Here is a 24,618-nt window from a genome sequence, read left to right as displayed (position 1 = left end):
GTTCCCAGCAGAGCGTGTGGGGTTGGCTGTCCACGTCCGGGTGGCCCCTGCCATGTCGGTGCGTACTGGCTGTCCCGGTGGGAGGCGGTGCTGTCCTGTTGGGGGTAGTTTACGGCGCCTGGTGTCCAACAACGTTGCGCGTCCTTTCCTGGCTCGTTGAACTTTTGTACGCGCCCCTCTGTGAGGAGGACGTGGACGCGGACATCTGTCCACGTCTTTGCCTCGTTTTAAGTTGTGTGTTTGCCATTTTATTAGTGGTCTCCTAGTGTTCTTTATATAATCTGGTTACACATCCTTGGCTGGAAATGTGTTGCAAATACATCTCCTAGGTTTGACTTTTCATTTGCCTCGTGGTGACTTTTAAAGAGCACACATTTTAAATCTCAACGAAGCCAAAGTTATCCATTTTTTTTCTTTCATGGTTGGTGTTTTGGGTATTGCATCTAAGAAATCTTTGCCTGTCTTTAGGTTGCACAAATATTATCCTATATTTTTTCCTAGAAGTTTTGTACATGGAACATTTGTATCTACGTCTGGAGTGCATCTAGAATTATTTGGGGGCGTTTCACAAGGCACATTAAAGTCCGTGTTTTTCCTGATGGCGGTTTGGCGGCTCTGGGTCCCTTTGCTGAAAGGCAGATGTTGCGCCTGGGCCTGCATTAGCACTTTGGTCAAAGGCCGGTTGGCATGGGTGGTGCCAGCTGTTTCTGAGCAGCCTGTCCGTCTGTCCTCACACGAGCTCCACAGTCTTCAAACCAGATCCAGTGAGTCCTCTAAACGTGCTGTTTTTTTAACGAACTATATTGGCTTTGCTAGATTATTTATATTTCCAGATAAATCTCAGTACTTGCCTACTAGTTTCTATTTTAAAAGCCTGCTAGGGTTTAGACTGAAATTGCACTGATTCTACGGGTAAACCTGGGGAGCAGGGATCCCTTCACACTGTTCACCGCTCCCACCCTGGGGCAAAGGGCCCCCGTCCGCTGATTTAGCTCCTGTAATTCCTCTCAACAGTGATTCATTGCGTTGTATGTGTGAGTGCTGCACATTTTTCTTCAGATATATTTCTGTGTATTTGATGCTTTTGCTGCTATTGTTAGCGCAATTTAAAAAGATCTCAGTGGTTCGTTACTATGTGTTAGGGATCTAATACATTTTTGTAGACCTTGCACCTGTGGCCTCTTTTAATTCACTTACTGTTATAGCCCTAGAAGGGGTTTGTAGATTCCCTAAGACTTGTTCGGTAGACAGCTATGTCACCTGTGAATCAACACACCTTGACTTCTTCCTTTCCAGTTTCCCTTAAACTCCTCATGTTGCTGGCTGGGGCGGGGCCGTGTTGAGAGAAGTGGGGAGTGGCCAGCCTTGCCTTGCTCCCCAGCTGGGGAAGGTGTTCCCTTTGTCGCCATTCTGTGCGGTTCAGCTGCTGACCTTTTGCAGATGTCCTCTCAGTGGAGAAGTTCTGCTCCGCTCAAGCTTGCTGAGTGTCTTCATCAGGACTGGCTGTAGACTGTGTCAAATGCTGTTGTATGAGGCATGTTAACAGCCTTACTGAGCCATGACTGACTCACGGGAAACTGCATTTTCTGCCTCTGTGGAGGGGATGAGGCATGTTAACAGCTTTACTGAGCCAGGACTGACTCACGGGAAACTGCATTTTCTGCCTCTGTGGAGGGATCGTGTTTCCTTCTCTATTCTCTTAGGGCAGTGTGACTCAAAGCAATGGATTTTCAAAGTCAAACCAACCTTGCCTTCCTGGCATAAACCTCAGTCGTGATAGCTTCTGTTTTTCTATATTGCTGCTAACTTGCTGTTGTTTTATTAAAGAATTTTATATCTATGCTCATGAAGAATATTGGTCTTTAATTTTCTTTTCTTGTAATGTCTTTATCAGGTTTTGATATCAGAAAAATACTGGTCTCATGGAAAGAGTTAAGAAGTGCTCATTTTCTCTGTTTTCTGAATTAGGTTGTGTAAGATTGTGGATGTTATTTCTTTCCTAAAAATTTGGTGGACTGCACTGCTAAAGTCACTGGGCTGGAGTTCTTCTTTCCATATGATGATTTTCAACTGTGAATGTATTATTTTAAAAAACAGATATAAGGCTGTTCAGATTGTATTTATTTTTGTGTTAGTCTGGTAAATTATGTATTTCAAGAAATTTTCTCATTTCATCTACATGGTGTAATTTGATGACATAAAGTTGTTCATGATCTTTGTATACTATCTTTTAAATGCCTGTAGGATCTATAATGACATCCTCTTTCTAAAATCTTTAATATTTGTGTTTTCTCTCTTTTTAAAAGATTTACTCTTCCAGAGGTTTCATGGGTTTATGAACCTTATAAAAGCAGCTCTTGGCTTTGTTGCAGTTCCTGAATTGTTTGTCTCCATTTAACTCATCTCCAGCAGCTCTTGGCTCTGTTGCAGTTCCTGAATTGTTTGTCTCTATTTAACTCATCTCCATTCTTTACTAGTTTTTTCCTTTATTTTATATCCTTTCTTCTTCTTTTGTTGTCTTCTTGTTTTGTTTTAAATTTATTTATTTTTGATTGAAGGATAATTGCTTTTCAGTATTGCATTGGTTTCTGCCATACATCAACATGAATCAGTCACAGATGCCCTGTTTTCTGATTTAAGAACTTAGAGCTTCTCCTGGAGGAGTAAATGGCAACCCACTTCAGTGTTCTTGCCTGGAGAATCCCATGGACAGAGGATCCTGGTGGGCTGCCGTCCGTGGGATTGCAGAGTTGGACACGACTAAGTGACTTACCACACACACACTTAGAGCTATGAATTCCCTCTTGCATCCATCAGCTGCCTCCTAAACATCTGATGTATTTTGCTTTTAAACTTGTGTGTCCTTGACAAAGTAGGCCCCAAATATATGAAGGACCTGCTGAGAAGAATCAATAAGCCCAACGCTGCAGTGGGAGATTTCAGGATATTTCTATCATACAAGTTGGCAAGGGAATCAAAGATCACAATTACGGTGAACACAATAGACATTTGTAGATTCTGCATCTAGTAACTGGAACATACGTATTTTTCTAAAACAGAAAAGGTGGGAGGGAGGTTCAAGAGGGAGGGGACATATGTATACCTACGGCTGATTCACGCTTATGTATGGCAGGAGCCAACACAATATTGTAAAACAATTATCCTACGACTAAAAATAGATAAATTAAAAGACAAACGAGAAGCTCCTGTAAAGCTCGTGCTCGCCCGTGTCTGGCTGCTTTCTCTCAGCAGGCGCCCCTGTGAGGCCCGGCTGAGGTGCTGGCTGCTGCCGCAGTCCGTTCTTTCCCTTCTGTCTGGAACTCTTTGTGCGAAAAGATCAGCGTCGTTGATCCTTTCTGCTGGTGTTGGGCATCTGGGTACTCTCCAGTCTGTGACTCTTCTGGATTCCTTGTGCATGTCTATTGGTGAACAGAGGGGTGCGTTTCTGGGTGACGATTGGCTGGGCCGTAGGATCTTTTTATTTAATTTTTTAAATTTTTAATTGGAGGGTAATTGCTTTACAGTGTTGTGTTGGTTTCTTTTTTAAAAAACTCAATTGATTTTGGTTTGGGGGCTGTAGAATCTTATCCACTCAACTTTTCCAGCTACTGACCAACGGTTTTGGAGTATTGTGCAGTCGCAGCGCCGCCAGCGGTGCTGGGCACAGCCTGGCCAGCCTCCGTTTTGGCGGCCTCTTGTAGTTTCAGGCTCTGGTGGGTGGGTGGAGCCCCACCGCGGTTTGTTTCTGCATCCCTGCTGGCTAAAGCATGGAGCTCCGTTTCCTGTTGGTTGGGCTGGGCGTTAGGACATCCTCTTTCATGAGGTGCCTATTCAAGACTTTCGTGCGTTTTCTGTTGTTGTCATCTTTTTCTTGTTGATCTGTGGGAGCTCTTCACATGTTCTGAATGCTGGGGATAAATGTATGGCAAGCACACTCCCCCTCGGAGGTGGACCTTGCTGCCCTGACGGGGACCTGTGACCAGCTGCTCCTGCCTGTGGTGCAGTTCCCGGGTGTGTGCACATGTGCGTTCACACCGATCAGTCTTGCATCTCAGGGTTTCATTTGCTGTGTATCAGTTATGCCTCAGAAAAGCTTGTAAATACGTCGTCCGACAGCTGTGCAGCGTTTGTGTGGAGAAATGTGGCCCTAAATAAGGGAAGGGTATGAGTATGGGAAGGATGCCAGCTTTCTCCAAACTGACATCAGACTCACCGAATCCAAAGAACTCGACACACTGATTGAAAATGTTTGAGGAAGAGCATGGCCCTGGAGAAGAAGGGGCCTCAGCGAGGTGGACGTTAGCGGTCATCACCGAGTGGACGCTGAGGGTGTGAGCTGTCAGCGCGGGACGGCCAGCAGGCCTGGGGAGGACGCAGAGCCAGCCGGGACCCCAGGCCCACGTGGCCCTGGCTCAGTCGGCGGCAGGCTGGACGGGGGGCTCTGACCTCAAAGGCCTTCGGTGAGGAGCAGATGGCCTGAGAGATGGGCAGGCCAGGCGTGGGGCACATTGCATTGACCAGCTCGTCCCCCATCTCGGTTCCAACGTCCTGGCTGCAGCCTTGGGCTCCAGTGTGTGGGGACTGTCCACTCCCCAGCCTTCTGTCCCACCCCTGCTCTGTGCCCAGAAGCCCCACTTCTGTCCAATGGGCCAGGCCCGGCACCTGTGATGGGAGCTGAGTCCCCAGACAGCTGGACCGAGGAGGGGCCGGCCTGGGCTGCTGGAGGGTCGGCTCCCGTGTCTGCCCGGCGGCAGTGCTGGGCCAAGGAAATGGGTCACTGCCTCCAATCCTTTTCTGAAACGAGGCTGGATATAAATAAAATGCAGACTTGATGGATGAGGCTGGGGTTTTTATGAATTTTGTATCGTCTAATGTCAGGACAAGCTGCTCTAGCTCTACACGTGACTTACTTATCCTTCCATCGAGAGAGAATGGGGTTGAGGACTGTCCTGCCCCAACCCCCCCAGGGCGATTGCCCTGAATAGGCAACGCGGGCCTGTCCTGCGCAGATCCTGTGCCGTCGCGAGTCTCGTGTTCGATGACACCGATGTGTTAACCGAGATGAACTCCACATAAACTCTACCGTGTTAAACTGAAAGAGTTGCAGCTTTTGGTGCGTTTCTGCCCGCCCGGAAGCTGCCCTGTCCCCTGCATTGTCCTGAGCCCGGCTGGCCGTTCCCTCTCAGGTGGGCCTTCAGGGTGTCTCTCTCCAGCTCAGCGCGTGGGGGCCCGCTGGTGTGTGGGCTGGGGGGCCTCTTCGTCAGGGGCCCCAGCCGCGACCTGCAACCTTCTCCTCCTGGCACCAGGGCCTGCCCACACTTCCTCCCTGAATCAGACTCGAAAGTGTGGTGATGTGCCTGGCTCTGAGCCTTGTGACCGTGCGCCCCGACCTCATCCAGAAGTGGAACCATGGCAACTTCCGCGGCCTCTGTGGGGTGGGGACGACGGTTAACCGGCTGCCCGGTGCTGAGGGATCTGGTCAGGCAGGTGTGAGCCCGACACCCCCACTGAGGGGCGGCCCATGTGTGTCCTCGGGGAGGCCGGTTACATCCCTGCCCCGACGGAGAGCATGTGCAGGACTGCGCTCCCAGCTGGCCTGACCCCCCACACTGAGGAGCGGCCTGTGTGCATCCCCCGGGAGGCCAGTTACATCCCAGCCCCGATGGGAAACACATGTGCTACCAGCTGGCCTGGGCATCTGGGGAGCTGCAGGGGAGGCACCCAGGTGGGGTAAGGCTGGGCTCCCACCCACAGAGATGCAGTTTAGTGCGATATGAGTGGCACAGCCCGAGGTCCTGGGATGGGGGCCTTGGGGACCTGGACTCGAGTGGCTGAGGGCACAGGTGGGTTTCTGCACACACAACCACACACGCATGTGTGTATAAGCATGCAAACACAATGCAGACACACACATGTGCACATACACACCTTCCTGGGCAGGCAGCCTGTGGCACCCCCACCCTGGCACCCTGGGCACTCGATTGCTCATGGATCCCCTGGAGCGCCCCGGCTCCGAAAATCCAGAAAAGAGTAAGTGCTGGTGAGGGTGTGGGGGACGGTGTGTGTGTGTGTGTGTGTGTGTGTGTGCACGCGCGCACTCAGTCGCTAAGTCGTGTCCGTCTCTTTGTGACCTCTTGGATTGTAGCCCATCAGGCTCCTCTGTCCATGGCATTCTCCAGGCAAGAACACTGGAGTGGGTTGCCATGCCCTCCTCCAGGGGATCTTCCTGATCCAGGGATCAATCCCGTGGCATCTTCTGTGCCTTCTGCATCGCAGGCAGATTCTTCACCGCTGAGCCACCCAGGAAGCCCGGGGGACAGTGTAACAGTTCCTAAAAAAGACTGAATCGCCGTTCAATCCAGCAGTTCCACTTCCGAGTGTTCATCCAAAGGGCTGAGAGCAGGCCTCAGAGAGGACCCTGCAGCCCTTGTCCACGTCGAGGAGACGTGGAGGCAGCCTGGTGTCCCCCGGGTGCAGAGATAGGCCGTGGGCTCTCCATGCCCTGGAGTATCCCTCGGCCCCAAGAAGGAAGCCCATTCTGGCACGTGGACCTGGAGGACAGAGGCTGGGCGGTGAGCCCCGCGGCAGAGCCATAGGCCTGTGTCCGTGTTCCCGGCACTGCTGCTCGGAGGCACCTGGGGCCTCGCTGCCCCTCGTTTCAGTTCCAGCCCTCAGTCCACCTGTCCTCCGTGGGGAAGGCAGCAGGGCCTCGGCCGGGAGCCCGAGGCTGCAGATGGAAAGATGTGGGCAGATGAGCGTTTTCCAGCCCCTGAGCCGAGACCGGCATCTCGCCACGTGCGGGCCTCAATCTCTTGCCAGGCCCTTCCCGTGTCCCCAGCCGTCAGGACCGTCTCCTTTTCCGTCCAGGGGCCGGCTCCCTGCACGCAGCCCAGGGCCTGCCGTGCCGCCCGGGGTGCAGGTCCTGCTCTGGTCACATGTCCCGCCAGGCCCGCTCTCAGGGGTCGGGGCTGGGCTGGTGCGGATGCAGGCCTGGGGGGCTGCCTGTTCCCATGGTGCCTGGCTCTGACCCTCTCCCAGCGGTCTGCGCCCTGGCCCAGATTCTCTTCCTAGAGGACCCAATGCTGTACTGCCAGAATTGGCCCTCAGCACGCAGGAGGCACACTCCCCAGAATCCACTCACGTGTGCTGGGGTCTCCCACCGTGCTGAGGAGGGCGGGGTGCCCAGAAGGCGGGGCGGGGTCGTGTCAGGACAGGGTTGGAGTTCTGTGCTGGGCAGACCTGCCTTGGGGCTCGGGGTTCTGTTTGGGCTCCTCCTCCCCTCCCCTGCCCCCACCCCCAGCTAAGCCAGGGCGCCCCTCCCAGAACCCGGGGCCTTGGTGCTCTCCCGTCTGTCTGCACGTCTGGTCTGCGGGCCCTGGGCAGCTTTCATGGCTGGTGAGGGGGCCCGGAGTCCTGTCCTACTGGCACCGGGTGAACCCAGCTGATGGAGGCAGCCAGAGATGGGCCTTGGGCTGCAGGACCCCCTGGGTGGCCCGGGGGTGGCAGAGCTGCCCAGTCTCGACAGGTGGAGAGCCTGTCCGCCCCAGGCGACCTCCCTGTGGCCCCGAGGAGCTGGGCCCAGCGGTGGAGACACTGTATCGATCCAACTGTCGGCTTAATCACTAATTCATGACAGTTCCGGGGCTCTGGAGACGCTGCTGTCAGGCGCTGGAACGCGCTTCAGACTCTGGAATGGGATGGGAGCCAGGATAAAGAGGGGGGCCTCTGCAAGGGTCCCCGAGGCCCTGTGTGGGCAGTGTGGCCTCGGCCACCTGCTGGTCCCCAGCCAGCCATGCGGCCCCCCGCCCCTGGACCCCAGGCGCAGACTATTCCGGAACCCGGGCCCCCAGAGGCCTGCACTCTGCCTCCTGGCAGCTGCCACATCCTGGCGTGTCTGTCTCTCAGAGGGACGGGGTGAGGGCATGCCCCTGCCTTCTGGCTGGGCGCCAGGCTGGCGGGAGAGGCGCCGTGGGGGACGGCACGGGGCTCTGGGCGCCCCACCCCCACCAGACGGGCCGGGGGCCATGGTGGACACTGAGGCCCGGAGTGGGCAATGAGTGCTCCGAGGGGCCTGCAGGGGCTTCCGGGAGAAGGGCCTGAGGGTGCAGGTGGGCGGGCCCCTTGGGTGCAGGAGTGTCTCAGATGGACGGATGCGCTGGCCTTGGTGTGGGGGTTGCCGGGAAGATGGCCCCCACCCTGACAAGGGGCAGAGCCAGGGCCCGGGGGCTGCGGGAGGGGTGCTCGGGCTCAGAGGAGGCCTGTCCCCCGTCCAGGGGCCTGCCCGTGCCTCCCGGGGCAGGACAGTGGAGGGGATGGGGCTGCCTGACGGGTCCTCCCCCTCTGGTGGGCGGTGCATGCAGTGCTTGGCGGTCGCCCGGTGCCCAGGAGCGGCCTGAGGGTGCCCTCCCCGCTTCTCGGGAACCTGGTGTGCCGGCCAGAGCACACACGATTCCGTTCTTCGCCCTTCACCTTCTCGTCCAGGGGTCTCCGAACATCCTCAGGGCCCAAGGAAGCCCCTGGTCACAGGGCCTCCTGCTAAGTGGGGCGGGCAGCGGAGAACCGAATCCTTCTCGTCCTGGGTCCCTCAGAGATGCTCAGGAATGCCCGCCCCACACCCTGTTGCTCTGAGAAGTAAACATGATGTTGACCGTGGGGCCCCGCGGACGGCCTGCTCCTGGCCCCTGTGTCTCGGTCCCCGCAGACCTTCAGCGGGGTGGACGAGCGGTGATGAGCAGGTCAGGGCCTCGGCATGTCTGTGAGGCGCCAGTCTGCTGACCAGGCCCCTGCGTGTGCCTGTGTCCATCACAGGAGGGCTGGCCGGGCACCCCGGCAGGCAGGGTGGGCACCCCGGTAGGCAAGGTGGGCGCCCCGGGAGGCAGAGTGTGTGTCCCGGGAGGCTGGCCGGGCGCCCCAGGAGGCGGGGTGGGTGACCCGGGAGGCTGGCCGGGTGCCCTGGGAGGCGGGGTGGGCGCCTCGGTAGGCAAGGTGGGCGCCCCAGGAAGCAGGGTGGGCGCCCCGGGAGGCTGGCCGGGCGCCCCAGGAGGCAAGGTGGGCGCCCCAGGCGGTGGGGTAGGCCTGGGCCCGGGTGTGTGGCCAGACGGGAACCACTCTGTGGCCACACAGGTCTGCGGGCCTCGGAAGCGTTGGGTGATTTTCTCTGACGGGTTTTCTGGGTCAGCTCAGTCACCTTGGGCATGAATGTCCACGACACGTGACATGTGGTTTGTGACCACCCTTCCCACGTGATCCCCGCTTTGGGGTGGGTTCTCTCGAGGCCAAGAATGCTCTGAGGGCCTAGGTGCCCAGGGGAGGTGGGCTGGCCTGGATTCCGGGCCTGCCCCCGGACGCAGCTGCTACGCTGTCTTGGACCACGGCGGGCAGGAGGCGGGGGCAGGGGCCGTGGGCCGGGCTGCCCCCCAGGCCTTGGGGAGTGTCCCCCCCGGGCTCCCGCATCCCTGCTGGTAGCCACGGTGGTGCCTCACGACTCAGCCGTCTATTTTTACTCTGCCTTGCCTTCCTCGCTGGAGGCAGCTTTGTCTGTTTTAAGAAAAGCCCCAGCCTGTGGGAGCAGTGCGGTCTGCACCTGGAATCTGAGGGGACCCTGTGTGCTCCATCCATGGCTTGTCGGGGGTGGCCTCGGCCCCATGGGGGTGGGTGCTGACCCAGGTGCTGAACCCTGACAGTGGTCGGTGCCAGGGCGTCCCATTCTCGTGTGGAAAAGAAAGCTGGGCCAGGCGTGCACGAAGCGCTAATGGCTTTATTGTGGGGAAAAAGCGTTCAGACGTTACTGGCCTTCTTGCTTCGGGTCTGGTGGTTCCTGCCCAAGAGGCAGCTTTTGACTTTCTCTGCTGCTTCGCTGGGTATTTGGGGGGCCGCTGCCCCTCTCCTCCCTACCCTCGTCTGCCCGAAGCCTTCCCCTCCTGGCCACCAGTGGGACCGACGGTGCAGGCTGAGGGCGACAGGGCCAGGCCCCCTGTGTCCGGGTGGCACAGGGACAGTAATAAGTCTCCCTGGACACAGGGCTGTCGGAGCGTCGACCCCGTTTCCAGAAAGGAGCTCCTTGCGTTTTCCTGGGGATGGTGGTCTCCTGGGGAAGACCTCAGACGAGAAACACCCCATCTGGGAACGTGGCTGAGGACCCCGCGGGGAACAGAGCTCTGTCTGGGCCCCTGGGCTTTAGTGCTGAGACGGTAATAAGGAAAGTGGCCCATGACCCCGGGGCTCAGGCGGTGATGGTGGCCCAAGCAGGGCCCGCGGAGAGGATGCTGTGGGTCCCTGCGAGGCCGTGGGTGCTGCTGGGAGCCGTTGGCACCAGGACCCTTGTGGAACAGAATCAAAACCTCCTTCCTCTTATGCTTAGTTGGCTGGGTCAAAATGGCCTATTTTCATAGCAACCGCTGTGCTTCCGATGGCCAGCTTAGCACATGAAAGCCCTCCTTGAAGAATAAGTGTTCTCAAAACCCTTGTTTTAAAATATTTATCCACCTCAAGAGGAGTCTGTGCCCGTGTGGCCGCGGGGCCCCCTGGTGTCCTTGCGGGCCCGAGCAGACACGTGCAGGACTCAGGTTCCCGGCAGAGATGGGTCAAGGTCAGACAGGACTGCTGGGGCCTCTTACGGGCGCTGTGAGCCGGGAGGTGTCGGACGCAGGGACAAGTGTGCTGAGCGTCCCGGCGACGCCCCTCCCCCTGGAGCCTTGTTCCTCTGCTCCTTGGCACCGGGGCCCTCAGCGCCTCCCTGGGCCGCAGGGCCCTGCCCAGCAGTGGCCGGAAAGTCGGGAGGAAAGTGGACACGGTGTGCCCCACCTCCTCTCTGCCCTGGGACCCCCGCCTCTGTGCACATACACGTTCCTCTGTTGGCCTCAGGGGTCCGGCAGCCCCAGCCCCCTCCTCTGGTTGGTTCAGCGCTGGGGGACTTGACCTGCGTTTTCAGGGTGCCCTCCGTGACCTGGTGTGAGTGATGCGGCTCTCACTGCATCCTCCGGATTGCAGCCTCGCTGTCGCAGACCCACCCCCTCTGTTGTGACAGGTCCCCGGCAGGGGTCTCCTTAGTTCCGCTGTCATCGAAGGCCCGAAGGAGAGCCAGAGGTGGGCTGAAAGCCTCACCCTGGCACCGGGCAGGGGTGGGGGGCTCACGGGGCGTGCCGTCCTGCCCAGAGTGGGTCCAGAGGCTGCTGTGTTGCCAAAGCCAGCCTGGGTGCGGGAGGGGCCCAGAGCAGCCTCTGGGTCTCAGGTTCTCAGGGGGCTGTGAGGCAGGGTCTGGGGATGGGTGGGAGCCACCTGTGTGGTGGCCCTGTGGGTGGGCAGGGGCAGACCAGGTATGGGTGTCAGGGTGGACCCGTGGTCCATGGGTCCCCGGAGCCCCAGTTACTGGAGCTCAGAGTGACCCTGGTCAGTGGGTGGGCTTGAGGCTCACCTGGAGGGGTCCAGGCCAGCCCCACCTTGGACCACCTTCAGGGACAATCCCTGCTCGTGGCTTCTGGTCTGACGCCGTGTGCGCCTGCCAGGCACTGGGCCTGCCCTGGAACTCAGACCCAGCACTCCTGAGACGCCTGGCAGCCACACCCAGGCTCCCTTCCCCCACTTCTAGTGGGCAGCTGTCCTCATCGTCCGCCACGCGGTCTGCGGTCTGGGATCTGCAGCCATCCTGCTGGTGTCTCAGGAAGCAGGGAGAGCTGTGTCAAAACCACAGGCTGGCACTACTGACTGCCCGGTGCAGACCACAGGCCAGGGAGGCCAGGCCAGCTCCCGGAGCGCTCGGCCTGCCCCACGGCCTGGCTCGGTGCTCGGGGCCTCTGACGTCTCTGCCGACCCACCCACTCAGCCCTGCGAGGAGCCCCCTTACGGGCAGGCACGGGGCTGCCCTGTGCTTCTGGCTTCTTCCTTAATGCAGCTTCATTCCCATTTTCTTCTGCGGGAAACACGAAAGTCCGGGATTCGTGGTTTTCTCTAAAAGCGACGATCTGTTTGCTGAGCAGCTTGCCAGCTCATGACTCAGAGGCACCCATGCTCGGGGCTCTGCTGGGGCCGTGGGCAGCAGGGCACGCAGCGCCCAGGGAGGGAGGCACCACTGTCTGCCCCGGGCCCCTGTCTGGGCGGCCTGGCCCGTGCACAGTGGACGTGCTCCATAGACCCGGCGGTGGTTCCTGCAGTGGACACGGACGCGGCCCCGTCCTCTGCTCTGTGCAGAAGCAGCCAAGCTGTGCTGACCGCGGGCACGCGGGCGAGTGAGGAAGGAGCCGGGGGTATTCAGGCGGCAACTGGCTGGATCCAGGAGCGGACTGGGCAGGCGGGTGGGGGGCTGGGCCCTGAGCCCCGCAGACCCATTCCCCAGCTGCTCGGTGCCCCGCCCCGTGCCCCGACGCCCCACCCTCTCCCCCGCTGCCCACGGGGACCTCCTTAGATCCCGAGGTCCCGCGGGCGCCCGGGTCAGAGGGCAGTCCCGAGATGGCTGAGGGACACTGTCTCTGTGAGGACCAGGTCTCCCGCGCCTGCCTCGCGGGGCGTGAGAGCTGTGCAGTGTTCCCGGGTCTGGCCGGCGCCGGCCTGCAGGCTTGGAAGGGCTTCTCGTGGACAGGCCTGTGCACAGGAGAGCGTGTCTCAGGAGGCCGTGACAGTTACAAACACTGGACTCTCCCTGGGGCTAGGGGCTCTCTGTCAGACTCTATGGAGAAAGTCCACGGAAGTGAGGCCTTGAGGGGTCTCTCTTAGACAGTGGGCAGCTCTGTTACCATCCCGGGGCCCTTACAAGCTCTCCTCGAGCTGGTCCGGAGACACCTGCGGGGCACAGCCCCCGAGGCTGCGGGAGGGGTGACTGAGGGTCTTTGGGGGTTTGCGGTGCCTCTTGCTGGGGGCTGCTCTGGACGGCGTGTGCTCTGATCATGTCCCGTCTGTGGGCAGCGTGGCCTGGCCTCCCCCTACAGTGCGCCCAGGAGCAGGTGCTGCCTGGCCCCGGGGCCCCCTCTCTGCCTTGGCTCAGGCCCCCCCTGCAGCACCATGGCTGACCTGACCCCTCTTAGGGTGAGGTGGACTGCTGGGTGCCTGCAGGGGCGCCTTGCAGTGTTGGGGGGCTCCCTGAATTGTGGGGGAATCCCCAGAGTGTCAGGGGCTCCCTGCAGTGTTGGGGGTCTCCCTGCAGTGTTGGGGGTCTCCTTGCAGTGTGGGGGCTCCCTGCAGCGTGGGGGCTCCCTGCAGCGTGGGGGCCTGGTGGGCACCGGTCTTGCCGCCCCCTCACCTGGCACCCCTCTGCTCTCTCTGCAGTGAACCTGGACCACTTCCAGATCCTGCGTGCCATCGGGAAGGGCAGCTTCGGCAAGGTAAGGCTGAGGGCGGGGCCGGCCTGGACGCGTGTGGGCGAGGCCAGCCGCCTGGGTCTGGTGGAGCGTGTGGGTATGCTTCCCGCAGGGCAGGCCAGTGATGCTAGGGGCCTCGGGTGGGCTGCCCCTGAGCCCGCCACCGCTAGGCTCTCCTGGCCCAGGTCTCTGGGTTCCTGTAGCTCGGCCGGGAGCTGGGGGTGCAGATGGCACATCCCTGGGCTCTTCTGGGGCTGAGACCCTGAGGCCACTTGCCCTTCACATGAGCCCCGTTCTACAGCAGCAGCAGAGCGGCTTGAGCCCAGGAGGGACGTGCTTGAGAAGCCGCTCCGTGGGGGCCGGCCCCCTGTGTCTGGAGCCCAGAGGCCAGGCCTGTGCTGGGCCATCCCTCCAGATGGGCAGGGGCAGGACCCAGGTGGCGGCCACGTGGCCCTGCCCCACACTGGCCGCTCGAGCCCGTTCTCCACTTTCTCGTGGCCGGATCCAAGCTCCTGATTGCAGCCTTATCCTGCCCGGAGATCGGGGGTAATTATAACTCCAAGAGGCTGAACAAGCCTCTGCAAAGGTTAGAATTAGCTCTCGGGACTCTGCCTGACGGGCCTGTTGTAAATGAGTCACTTCTGAAAGGACAGTTGCTTTTCGGCTCCGAGGCTGGGGCTCCGTGTCTCAGCCCAGGAGGCTCGTGCCAGCACCGCGATGCCCTTGCCCACCCCCCGGCCCCACGTCACACCCAGTGCTGCCTCAGGTTATGGGCTGGGGGGATCGTAAGCCAGAGAAATGAGCCCCTCGGCACAGAGGCCCTGGAGTGCTCCGTGCGTTACGAGGCGAGGACTGCTACTGTCTCTGGGGCCAGGACCCAGCTGGTGGACCCTGGCCTTCCGTCGGTTGTGCAGAGATGGTTGATCCAAAAGATGAGGTTCTTGGTTGGTGAGTGTGTCAGACTTTGATGGCACCTGGGACAGTCTCTGCCACCTGGCCTCTCCCATCGGAGAATGGGGGTGTGGGAGGTGGAGCCTAGAGGAAGCTGCCTTCTCCACTAGGGGGAAGGTAAGACGTCAGCCAAGACCAGGTTTGGGAGGGATGGCTTCGGGATCAACCAGGTGTTCCCAAAGCAGGCCTGGGAAGGAGATTGGGGACCCTCAGGGCAAAGACTGACCAGGGGAGGTGAGGCTGGTGAGGCTGGTGGGCCTGGCGCTGTGCCGTCCTCACCCCCCACCCCCAGGCTGGGCCCTCTGCACCCCTGCCCGGCGATGGTCCTCCCACCTCACGAGCACAGCGGGCTGCCCTTCTGCCCGCAGTCTCCGCCGACCCCAGGATTCTGGCTCCTCCAGCCAGGTCTTGGCTTTGAAAAGCCGGGTCCCAGAGATGGGTCTGTGTGCAGTGGAGAGACAGGAGGGCCCAGAGACGGGGCTGCCGTGGGGTAACTAGAGGAAGCGTGGGGTCCTGCCAGGCTTTTATCTCAGATGCAAGTCACTGTGTAATTCTAGGGGAGCTTCCTGCTTCCTAATTGGGCCCCCAGTCAGGCCTCCAGGGGTCCCTGGGCCGTGGGGCCAGGTGCCAGGGTGTGTGTGGAACGTGGGCTCTGGTCCCTCCGCTTCTTCCCGTGGCTGGGGCGGTGTCCCCGCCAACAGAGGGGGTGAGGTGCTTCCATGTGCAGGCAGGGCCGCGTGTGCCGCTGTCTGCGCGTGGCCTTGTTTCAGAGGGTGTGCGAGGGCTCAGGCGTGCCCGGACGCCCAGTGAAGACTGGCCTTAGAGACTGCTGGGAGCCACCTTCAACCCAGCGGGTATGAAGGGCAGCCGCCCCGACGCACCCCCACACCCCCGATGGATGCAGGCACAGGGGCTGGCGTGTCGTGTGACCTGTCTGTCCCCGGCGAGGTGGCTGTTCACCTCATGGCGGCTCCACCTTTAGGGGAGAGTGCCTGGAGATGGATTATCCAAACTCGCGGTATCCAGTCCTGAGGGCAAGACTGGACGTCGTGTCTGGTTTTGCTTCCAGTCTTTTCCGACAGTAAGTTGCCCGTCACATAAAAGGTGCCGCCGAGCCGTGTTTAAGTGCCAGCTCAGTGGCATTAAGCGCCTCCCTTCTGTCTTGTGGCCGTCAGCCCGTCACCCCCGGGCTCTCTGCATCCGGTCCAACTGAACCTCCGCACCCTGTGAACAAACCCCGTCCTCCCCCAAGCTCCAAGTCCTCGGAGAAATCGTCTCCCAGGATAGAGGGCCTTGTTTTCCGAGGCAGCATGGAAGCTGTGAGTGGTGAGAGCCCAGCCCGCGCTGGCATGGGGGTGGACAGGGCTCTGTTGCTGGGTCTTCCGGGTCATCTTGGCCACCCGGCTGCACGAGGAAGCTGGCCTTCCTCAGAGCAGAGAGGCCGGGCGGGAGCGGAGCTGCCCACTGGCCACCTCCCGTTCAGCTCCAGGCCCCCATGCGGCGCTGGGTGTGGGGGCTCCCCCGGCCGTGCCAGCGGTGGGCCTCGGGGGGTCGGGGGAGCACCGCAGTGCAGCTGGGCCGTGGGCCTGCGTGGGCCACCTTGGTGTCCATACATGAAATCTCAGACTGCAAGGGACACCTCGGTCCAGAGAGCTGAGAGGGGGTGAGCAGACGAGTGAGTGTCCTCGGTGCGGGTGGGTGGGGCTGGCAGGCCCCCCGGGAGGCTGGGCCCGCTCATGGTCTCTGCCCTCCCGGGCCTGCTCTCCCTGGCTTGGCTCAAAGTGACCTCCAGGCAGTTGTGGGGGACCCTGGGGGTCAAACCTCTGCCTCTGGGGGCCCCAGGGAGTCCGAGCATGGCCGGGCTTAGCCAGCTGCCACCTCGAGCAGGTGTTTGGGAAACCACCATGTTAAAGAAGTAGTTGTTACGAATGGTAAACCATCAGCATGTTACTTTTTTGTCTACAAAGGTTGGTCCCCCCCAAAAGCAGAGATGTCCATTGGGCTGGCCTGCGTGTGGATGCCCCAGCCCTACCTCCCCTCCTGCTCCCCGCCCCTCCTCCCGTCCCAGCCTGGCCTGGCCTGCGGCTGCCCTGGGGAACCTCAGACCACCCCTGGCTCAGGGGTGGGAACACCAGCCCCATGGACCAGGCTGCAGACACCAGACTGCTGCCTCTGCCCGCCCGCCCACTGGGGCTGGCGTGTGGGGTCTTCTCCACCTCTGCCCCAGCTTCTGGATCTGGCTTATTAAACACCAAACTCCCAGAGGCCTGTTTCTGTGGGATTGGCTGTGGCTTCGTCTCTGCTGAGCTCACGAACACCAGGGTAGCTCCAGCCTCAGGACTGGGGAGTCCTGTGGGTGATGGAGGAAGGGCCCCTCATCCTCTGCTGGAGAGCCCCTGCCCCCCACCAAGGTGAGCTCTCCTCAGCACCCTGGATTCGTCCTCGTAAGGACCCCACCCTCAGGCTAAAGCAAGGCCACCCTCAGATTTCTTTCTTCTAAACATGCCCCTCCTCACCCTTCCAGCTGGGGGCCCACTGGGATTCAGTCCTTGGCTCTGAGAAGCCCCCAGCCCCTACCTGTCACTGGATCGAGAACCCCCCACCCCACCCTGGGGCCCTAAACTGGCGTGGGCACAGCTGTCAGGAAGCTCCGCTGCCCTGCCCACCCCAGCATGTGGACGGTGCCCAGTGGGGCCTGAAGGAGAGCCCTGGGCTTTCCAGGGTGGCCGCTGACCCCTGGGGCCTCATGGCAGCTCCGCTTCCCTGGAGGACGGACCGCTTCCCCTCCTTGACCCCTCCAGCTGCCCTGGGGCCCAACTCAGGAACTGTGGCCTCTGTGCTCTGGTCTGGAGTCCCCGCCGGTCTGTGCGTCCCCCGCCTGGACACCTGTCTCCCTATCTCGGCCCAGGTGAGCCTGACATGTGGCCGGACTCCAAGCCCAGAGGTTCCTGGCTGCCCTGTCTTCCACACATTGGCCGTGGGCCCCTGACCCAGGACTTATGGGGCTCCCGTGGGGAGGGGCCTGGGAGGAAGGGTCTGCCTGCCCGAGGCCAGGCCCTGCCTCCTTCTGGGGCCGTTGGGGAACCTGGAAGGGCCCAGTCCAGCCTTCAGGCTGCATCCAGGCTCCAGCTGCCCAGAGCAGAGCCCGTACTCAGTGGCTGCCAGGAAGTAGGCTTCTTTTCAAGTGTGACAGGCGTAAGCTACCCCCATAAGCCTGGGCCTCCCCACTTCTGTCCGATTGAATGACCTGGCTGCAGTTTACTCCAAGGCAGATCATTTAAGGTCGAATAATTAAGACTTGGAAAAAATCGGTCTATTTTTCTGTGGGTGTTGGTGATGGCCCAGCCTTCAAATGTGTCCCTGCCCGTGTTGTGTGTCTGTGTGTGTGTGTGTCTCTGTGTGTGCCTGTGTGTGTACATGTGTGTGCCTGTGCACATGTGTGTACCTGTGTGTGTCTCTATGTGTGTCTATGTGTCTGTGTGTGTGCCTGTGTGTGTCTGTGTGTGTGTGTCTGTGTCTGCCTCTGTGTGTATGGGTGTGTGCCTGTGTGTACATGTGTGTACGTGTCTGAGTGTATCTCTATGAGTGTCTGTGTGTGTGCCTGTGTGTGACATGTGTGTCTGTGTGTACGTGCGTGCCTGTGTGCGCATGTGTGTACATGTGTACGTGTCTGTGTGTGTTGCTGTGTGTACATGTATGTATGTGTGTACCTGTGTGTCTGTACCTGTGTGTGCTTGTGTGTGTACATGTGTGCCTCTGTGTGTACATGTGTGTGTCTGTGTGTCTCTGTGTGTGCCTGCATGTGTGTACATGTGTGTCTGTGTGCCTGCGTGTGTGTACATGTGTGCATCTGTGTGTACATGTGTGTGTCTGTGTGTCTCTGTGTGTACCTGCTGTGTGTACGTGTGTGTGTCTGTGTGTCTCTCTGTGTGTGTACCTGTGTATGTGTACACGTGTGTGTCTGTGTATCTCTGTGTGTGTGTACCTGCGTGTGTGTACGTGTGTGTCTGTGTGTGTGTCTGTGTCTGTGTCTGTGCAGCGGGGCCTCCCCAGCACCGTAGGCAAGGTCTGTTCTGCATCCAGGAAACTGGTCTCCAGCCCCAGGCCACACTTGGCAGGGTTACCGCAGGACCTGCTGATGGGCGCTCGGAGCCCCTGAGCGCGTGGATCAGGGCAGGCTCGGTTGAGGGGCACCCCCAGAGCACCTTCCAAGACCACGGTGATCCTCGGGCTGGGGCCACGGGCTGCTGTGCAGGTGGGGGCGTCCTTGGCCCTTTTTGCTGCTCCTCCCAAAAGCTTGGACTCTCTTCCTGGGGCTCTGGTTACCTGAGGACACGGAAGCTGTGTGTTTACTTTTAGATCAAACGTCTGTCGCTTCCCCACCTTCTTCCTGGCGGTGGGTGGTGGGCGGTGGAGGCAAGAATCAAATACCCGCCCGCCTTCCCAGATGCAACCTGCCCAGGAGCCGCTGCCTCCCTGCTCCTATCACTGCCTCCCCCTCGCCCCGCCTTCCTCTCCTGCCCACCCGGCCCCCTCCTCGGGCCTCCAGGCAGCCTCCCTGTGTTCTCAGGAGGCCGTCCTCTCCGCCGGGCCCACCTGGGGCTGTGCCTCACTCTGGCCTTCCTCTCCTGCCCGCGGGCCTCCTCCTCGGGCCTCCAGGCAGCCTCCCTGTCCTCAGGGGCTGTGCCTGTCCCTGTCCTCACCTGGGCTGTGCCTCACTCTGGCCTTCCTCTCCTGCCTGCCCGGCCCCGTCACTGCGTTCTCAGGAGGCCGTCCTCTCCGGTGGGCCTGCCTGGGGCTGTGCCTCACTCTGGCCTTTTGTTTACAACCAGTGTTACTACTGAGATACTCACAACAAAGAAAGCATTCCGTTTTGGAAAAGCACTTCATCTGGAATGGAGCATTTTTAATCGGCCAACTCTGCTGCTCTGTCATCCGTCCGTCGGAGTCCTCGGGGCTGCACACTGACTCGGGGACTCCGCGCGTTTACAGCCCGGCTCGTGCCCCTGCACGGCATCAGCTGCTCTCATGTACTCGTATTTCTCGTTGAACTTTCAAATATGTTTTGTCAAGCTCAGAAATAACCTCACTGAAATTTGGGCAGGACTTGCACCTTAAGATTAAATGGGAGGAAAGTTGGCGCTGTGCGCAGCTGGGGACCCTCACGCTTCTGTCGTGTTTGTTGTATGTTGCTCGCATGGTTGTTTCATGTCAAGCTGTTATGTATCATCTTCTTTGTCGCTGCGGATGGTTCTCTTTTCCAGCCTTCCTTCCGGTTTATTGGAGATGGTGGCTTCTGTGTCCCCGCCCACCATCCTGCCCTCTGCCTCCCCGCAGCTGCTGAGGGCAGGGCGTGCCGGGCAGGGGGCGGGGTGACCCGGGTCGTGGCTCCCGCACCCTCCCCAGGTGTGGGTGGGCAGCTGGGCCCTTGCTTTGCCACCTGTGGGTGACCCGTCCTGGGAACAGCAAGGCCCCATCCTGGCTTAGCCAGGGGCGTTTGCGGCTAGATATTCTCTGCACCGAAGTGTTACGTTCCTGCTGATGCCGTCCGGGGGGCAGGGGTGGGTCTGCAGAGCCCCCAGCAGTGGGCAGCCGGCCAGCCGGGCAGTATCAGGAAGCGGATGTCGAGGCTTCTGGTAGGCACAGCCCTTTGGAAGGAGACCACCTCCTGGGGGCCGGGCTGGGGCGTCCCTCTGCAAGTCCCAGAGGGCCTGGCCCTGGACACAGTGCTCCGCACAGTGGGCAGGACGTACTCGTTGACCAGGGGCACCCCAGCTCTCTCCTGCACCCCGGCCCCTGTGCCCCCCAGGCCTGGTCCTGACTGTAGGTGGTTCCTGCCACCACTACCCAGGCCTCCTCTTACCCATTGCCCTGCGTACCCTGCACCTCACAGCACCCTTTTCCTTTGCGTTTGCATGAAGGCTGGGCTGGGCTGCCACAGGGCCTCTGGGGTGCCTGCACCGTCAGTGTTTGGGTGGGTGGGCCTAGCCACCCTCTGCCCTCCTGCAGCCCGGGCCCATCGGGAGGCCGTGGGGTCCGAGGCAGGACACTCGCTGTGAAACAGGGCAGGGATGGGGGCACTTCTCCGGTGGGAGACCTGGGGACCCTTCTCTGGCCACCTGGGCCCCGCCTATGTGAGATGGGCGCCCTGCCTTCTCGCTCCTGCAGGGCTGATGGGAAATTATCTGGGGCTGAAAGGGAAGCGCCTGCCTCAGGGGACAGAGTGGCCAGCACCCGGGCCATGCCAGTTTACGGGGAGAGGACTGAGATGGTCCCAGCCACCTGAGGACTCTCCTGACCCCGATCCTCAGGCGGACACTGCAGGTGCGGGCAGGGGGGCGGGCGACGGGTTGCAGGCGGGGCAGCCTCCCGGCTATGCCTCTCTCCCTGTTTTCAAGGCCCCCTGGGGAGGCCACCTCGCCCAACCTCCCCCCTGCTGCCATCTGAGTGAGAAGCCTGTGCTCACGGTTGCTGTGGCAACGGCTCGGAGGATGGTGAGTGCTCAGCCCTCCGCAGCGCGGCTTTGACGTCTCGCTGAGTTAGCACAGCAGGAGCCCCTCTGGGTTCAGTGCCTCCCTCATGGGGGAGATGCTCTGGGGGAGAGGGCGGCTGTGGCTGAGGCTCAGACGTGCCGGGTTCTGGAATGGAATGCGAGCCTGGCCGTCTGCAGCCGCCCAGAGCAGGGGTGCTGCTGGAGACAGCTTTGCCTTCAGCCCGTGCTCGGCTCTGGCCCTTGCCGTCAGCTTCCAGCCCCCTGAGCAGGCTCTTCACTCCTTCTCCTGAGATGTCCGGTGCCAGATCTGGACACTGGCTCTTAGAAGTCGGTGCCTATGCGCCATGCCATGGACCTCCAGCCCAGGCTCCACCTTCCCACCACACCTCAACTGCTGCCGCTCGGGTGGTCTCGGGAGCCGTGGGCAGCATCTCTGAAGGAAAGGCAGTGGTGGGCGTCAACAGCATCCTCAGGGCCCTGCAGCCCCCATCCTGGGCCTGGGTGCTCACCGCATGCACCCAGACCTGGTTTTCCCATCAAGGGCCGCACTCATGGGTCCCAGCCCTGGCTCCTCGGCCACTTGCTCCCACCGCTCTGCCCGCCCCAGCTCGCTGCCCACACAGGGCAGCGCTGACCCATGGCTGCAGCCCAAGAGATGTCATGGAGCTGTCCCCATAGTCACAGACCCGTGCCCCTGGCCTTTGAGCAGGTTCTTGACTGGATTAGTTGGGATATAAGTTGGCTTGGTATTAACTTTAAAAAAAAATTAGTAAAATGCACATAAGCTAAGGTTTGCCATCTTTATCACTTTTAAGCATACAGTTCAGTGGCTTTGGATCTACACACATCGTTGTACAGCCATCACCGCTTCATCTCCAGAGCTTTCTCATTTTCCCAAACTGAAACTCTGCTCCCATTAACACTGACTCACAGCACCCTTCCCTTGTCCAGTCGCTCAGTCCTGTCCAACTCTTTGCAAACCCATGGAAGCAGCGCGCCAGGCTTCCCTGTCCATCACCATCTCCTGGAGTCTACCCAAACTCATGTCCATCGAGTCGGTGATGCCATCCGGCCATCTCATCCTCTGTCGTCCCCTTCTCTTGCCTCAGTCTTTCCCAGCACCAGGGTCTTTTCCAGTGAGTCAGCTCTTCACATTAGGGGCCAGAGTACTGGAGCTTCAGCTTCAGCATCAGTCCTTCCAGTCAACGTTCAGGGTTGATTTCCTTTGGGAGCGACTCAGTGCTGGTAACACCTACTCTACTCTCTGTCTCTAGAGTCAGGCTCGTCCACACAGCTTGTGAGGTGGGATCACAGAGGGTCCTCGGTGGAGCGTGTGTAGCCTGAGGTCCTCGGGGTTCACCCGGGCTGCAGCTCGTGTCAGAACCTCCTTCCCTCGGAGGCTGAACAGTGTCCTGTCCAGGACATCGATGGTCCAGGCCCTGGATGGACCACACTCCCTTCTCCGCTTGTCCCCTGACGGGCGCTGGGATTCTTTCCGCCTTTCCCTGGGTGTGAATCAGGCTTCTGTGAATGCGGGAGTGCGAACCTCTGTTTGGGTCCCTGCTGTCAGTTCTCCTGGGCACACACCCAGTGATGGGATTGCTCGGTCACACGGTGCCCTGTGATATTTTAATGGTAGAGCTTTGATTTCTATCTAGGGCTCGTTTATTGGTGGCTCAGTGGTAAACAATCTGCTTGCAATGTGGGAGACCTGGGTTCAATCCCTGGTCGGGAAGATCCCCTGGAGGAGGAAATGGCAACCTTGCCTGGGAAATTCCATGGACAGAGGGGCCTGGTGGGCTACAGCCCATGGGGTCGCAAGGAGTAGGACGCGACTGAGTGGCTCCCACATCGGCCTGCTCGGGACTTCAGGCTCTTTCATGCTCAGTTTGGACTGTTTTCCTCACTGCTCCGTTTTGTTCCGCTTTTTGTGCAGTCGTGTGAGTTGGTTGTGAGACGAGGGTGCCTGGGTTAGAACAGGCCCTTCACCGCTGAGCTCGCATGCGGACGCCGGGTCTGGAGAGCGTTTCCCGAGCTGAGCCGACGGCGCGTCCCCGAGGAACCCAAGGCCAAGACCCGCCTGGGCCCAGGGGGCTGGAGGCCTGGGGTGCAGCCACCTTCACGTCTTGCTTTGTTCTCAGTGTTCAGAGAGGCTCCTCTGCCACACGTGGCCTTCTGTGCGAGCCTGCGTGGCCCAGGGTCAGGTCTGTTCAGGCAAGTCTGGCCTCACCCCTGCTCCTTCTGTCCTGTTTCTGCCTTCCTCCCGCAAGTCCTCCTCTGAGGAAGCTGGGTTTGTATCCCCACTGGCTCCTCTCTCCCGTGTCCACGGGACCTGCTTCTTAGATGCCGGGCAGCCTGGTGCTCACACTCTCTCCACACTCTGCTTTTGATTTGACGGTGTTGCTGGCTGTCCTGCTCATCCGCGAGACCACCCACATCCCTGCACAACCGGCCCCGAGGCGGGCGAGCAGACAAGCTTCCGAGGCTGCAGCGGCACAAACGCGTCCCCGGCAGTCGCGGTGCCGGACGTCCAGGCTGGGTCGGCCCCGGGCCGCGGTCGCCGTGGGGCAGGGCTGGGCCTTCTGCAGCTCCGGGGAGAGCCTGCGTCTGCCTCCTCCAGCTTCCAGAGGCTTCTGCTCCCTGATGAGGACACTGGGGCCCCCCGGATCACCCAGGACAACCCCTGCTCTCAGCATCCTTCACGTCACCCCAGCAGCAGGCTGCCTTTTGCCACGTGGGGCGGCAGGTTCGCAGGGCCCGTCGGGATGCAGGGCCCGTTGACCTGCAGCCACACGTGTTCCCCGTGAGCGTTCGGCTGCACCCCAGCTTTGAGGCCGCTGGCAGGGCCGTGGGTGCCGTGCCGCACACGGGGGAGCCGGCCTGTCTTCAGCTGGGCTCCTAGAGGCAGGCGGTGCGGGTGGCGGCTGGATGCGGGTGTGATGCTGCCGGATGCGCCAGCCCTCCCTGGGGCCCGTGCTCCCCGGGGCTCCGCCCAGGGCGGCTGCCAAGGCTGGGCCTCTGCCAGCCCGACAGGCGAGGAGGGAGCATCGCGGAGCTTTATGCTGCATTTCTTCGTGAAAAGCCGGGTTGAGCGTTTGCTTTTTCCTCCGTCACGTCTGTTTCCTTATTCATGTTAAGTCTGTTATACATGGAATTGATTCTGACTTATAGTGTGAATGGGCCATATTTTACCTCTTGTTATTCCAGCACCATATTTTAGTCAAAAGTCTAGTCTCCCCATAAATTTGAGAGGCCGCCTGTATCACACACTGAACGTCCTTACGCAGGTGGGTCTCTTTCTGGGTTTGCACTCCATCCCGTGGCCCACCCGTCTGTTCCACGGTCGGACCACACGTTATCACAGAAGGTTTATGTAACGTGCTGATACCTGACAGGGCTCACGTCCCTGCCTCCTTCTGCTTTTAAAGTTTTTTTCTTGGCTATTTTTGCTTGACTGTCTTTCCTTATGTATGCTGTGACCAACTTGTCAGCTCCAGGAACAAAAAAAAAATCTGCAAAACGTGAACAGCATTCAATTAAAATGGCAACGACCCTGCCATCAGTCACTGACTCTTCTGGGTCATCAGTCATTGGGGTTTCGCAGGGAAAGCCCGGGGCTGCCCGGGGGCCCCAGGATCCCCAGACTTTATTCCTTTTCACACCTTAGATCTAATTCCATTTCCTCTTTGTCTGCCTTAAGTCAATTATGGGAGGAAGAAGCTCAGAAGTGAGAACAGTCCCATCTGAGGAAGTGGGTTCACAGGACCCACACTCGCAGCCTTGGGGGCTGCTCACGAAGGCAGAGGCTTCCGGCCCTCCCATCGGTGCTGCTCCGTGTGATGAGGGGCTGGACTGCCTTTGCTCAGGGAGGCACCAGACCCCAGG

General features: G+C 60.0%; 1 protein-coding gene across 3 annotated transcripts in view; it reads left to right on the top strand.

The window, feature by feature from the left end:
- The window catches only part of STK32C (serine/threonine kinase 32C), a 70,502-nt gene that overhangs the window by 25,080 nt on the left and 20,804 nt on the right, over nucleotides 1-24,618 (top strand). For 2 of the 3 annotated variants that reach the window (XM_061403909.1, XM_061403910.1), the window contains exon 2: nucleotides 13,258-13,313. In XM_061403909.1, the coding sequence (XP_061259893.1) occupies nucleotides 13,258-13,313 (56 nt within the window). Of the gene's footprint in view, nucleotides 1-36; nucleotides 59-13,257; nucleotides 13,314-24,618 lie in introns of those variants that run through there. The other variant, XM_061403911.1, reaches the window with a different exon arrangement.

Source organism: Bos javanicus, chromosome 26, assembly GCF_032452875.1.
Source record: "Bos javanicus breed banteng chromosome 26, ARS-OSU_banteng_1.0, whole genome shotgun sequence".
NCBI lineage: Eukaryota > Metazoa > Chordata > Mammalia > Artiodactyla > Bovidae > Bos > Bos javanicus.
This window is presented reverse-complemented; position numbering and strand designations above follow the sequence as displayed.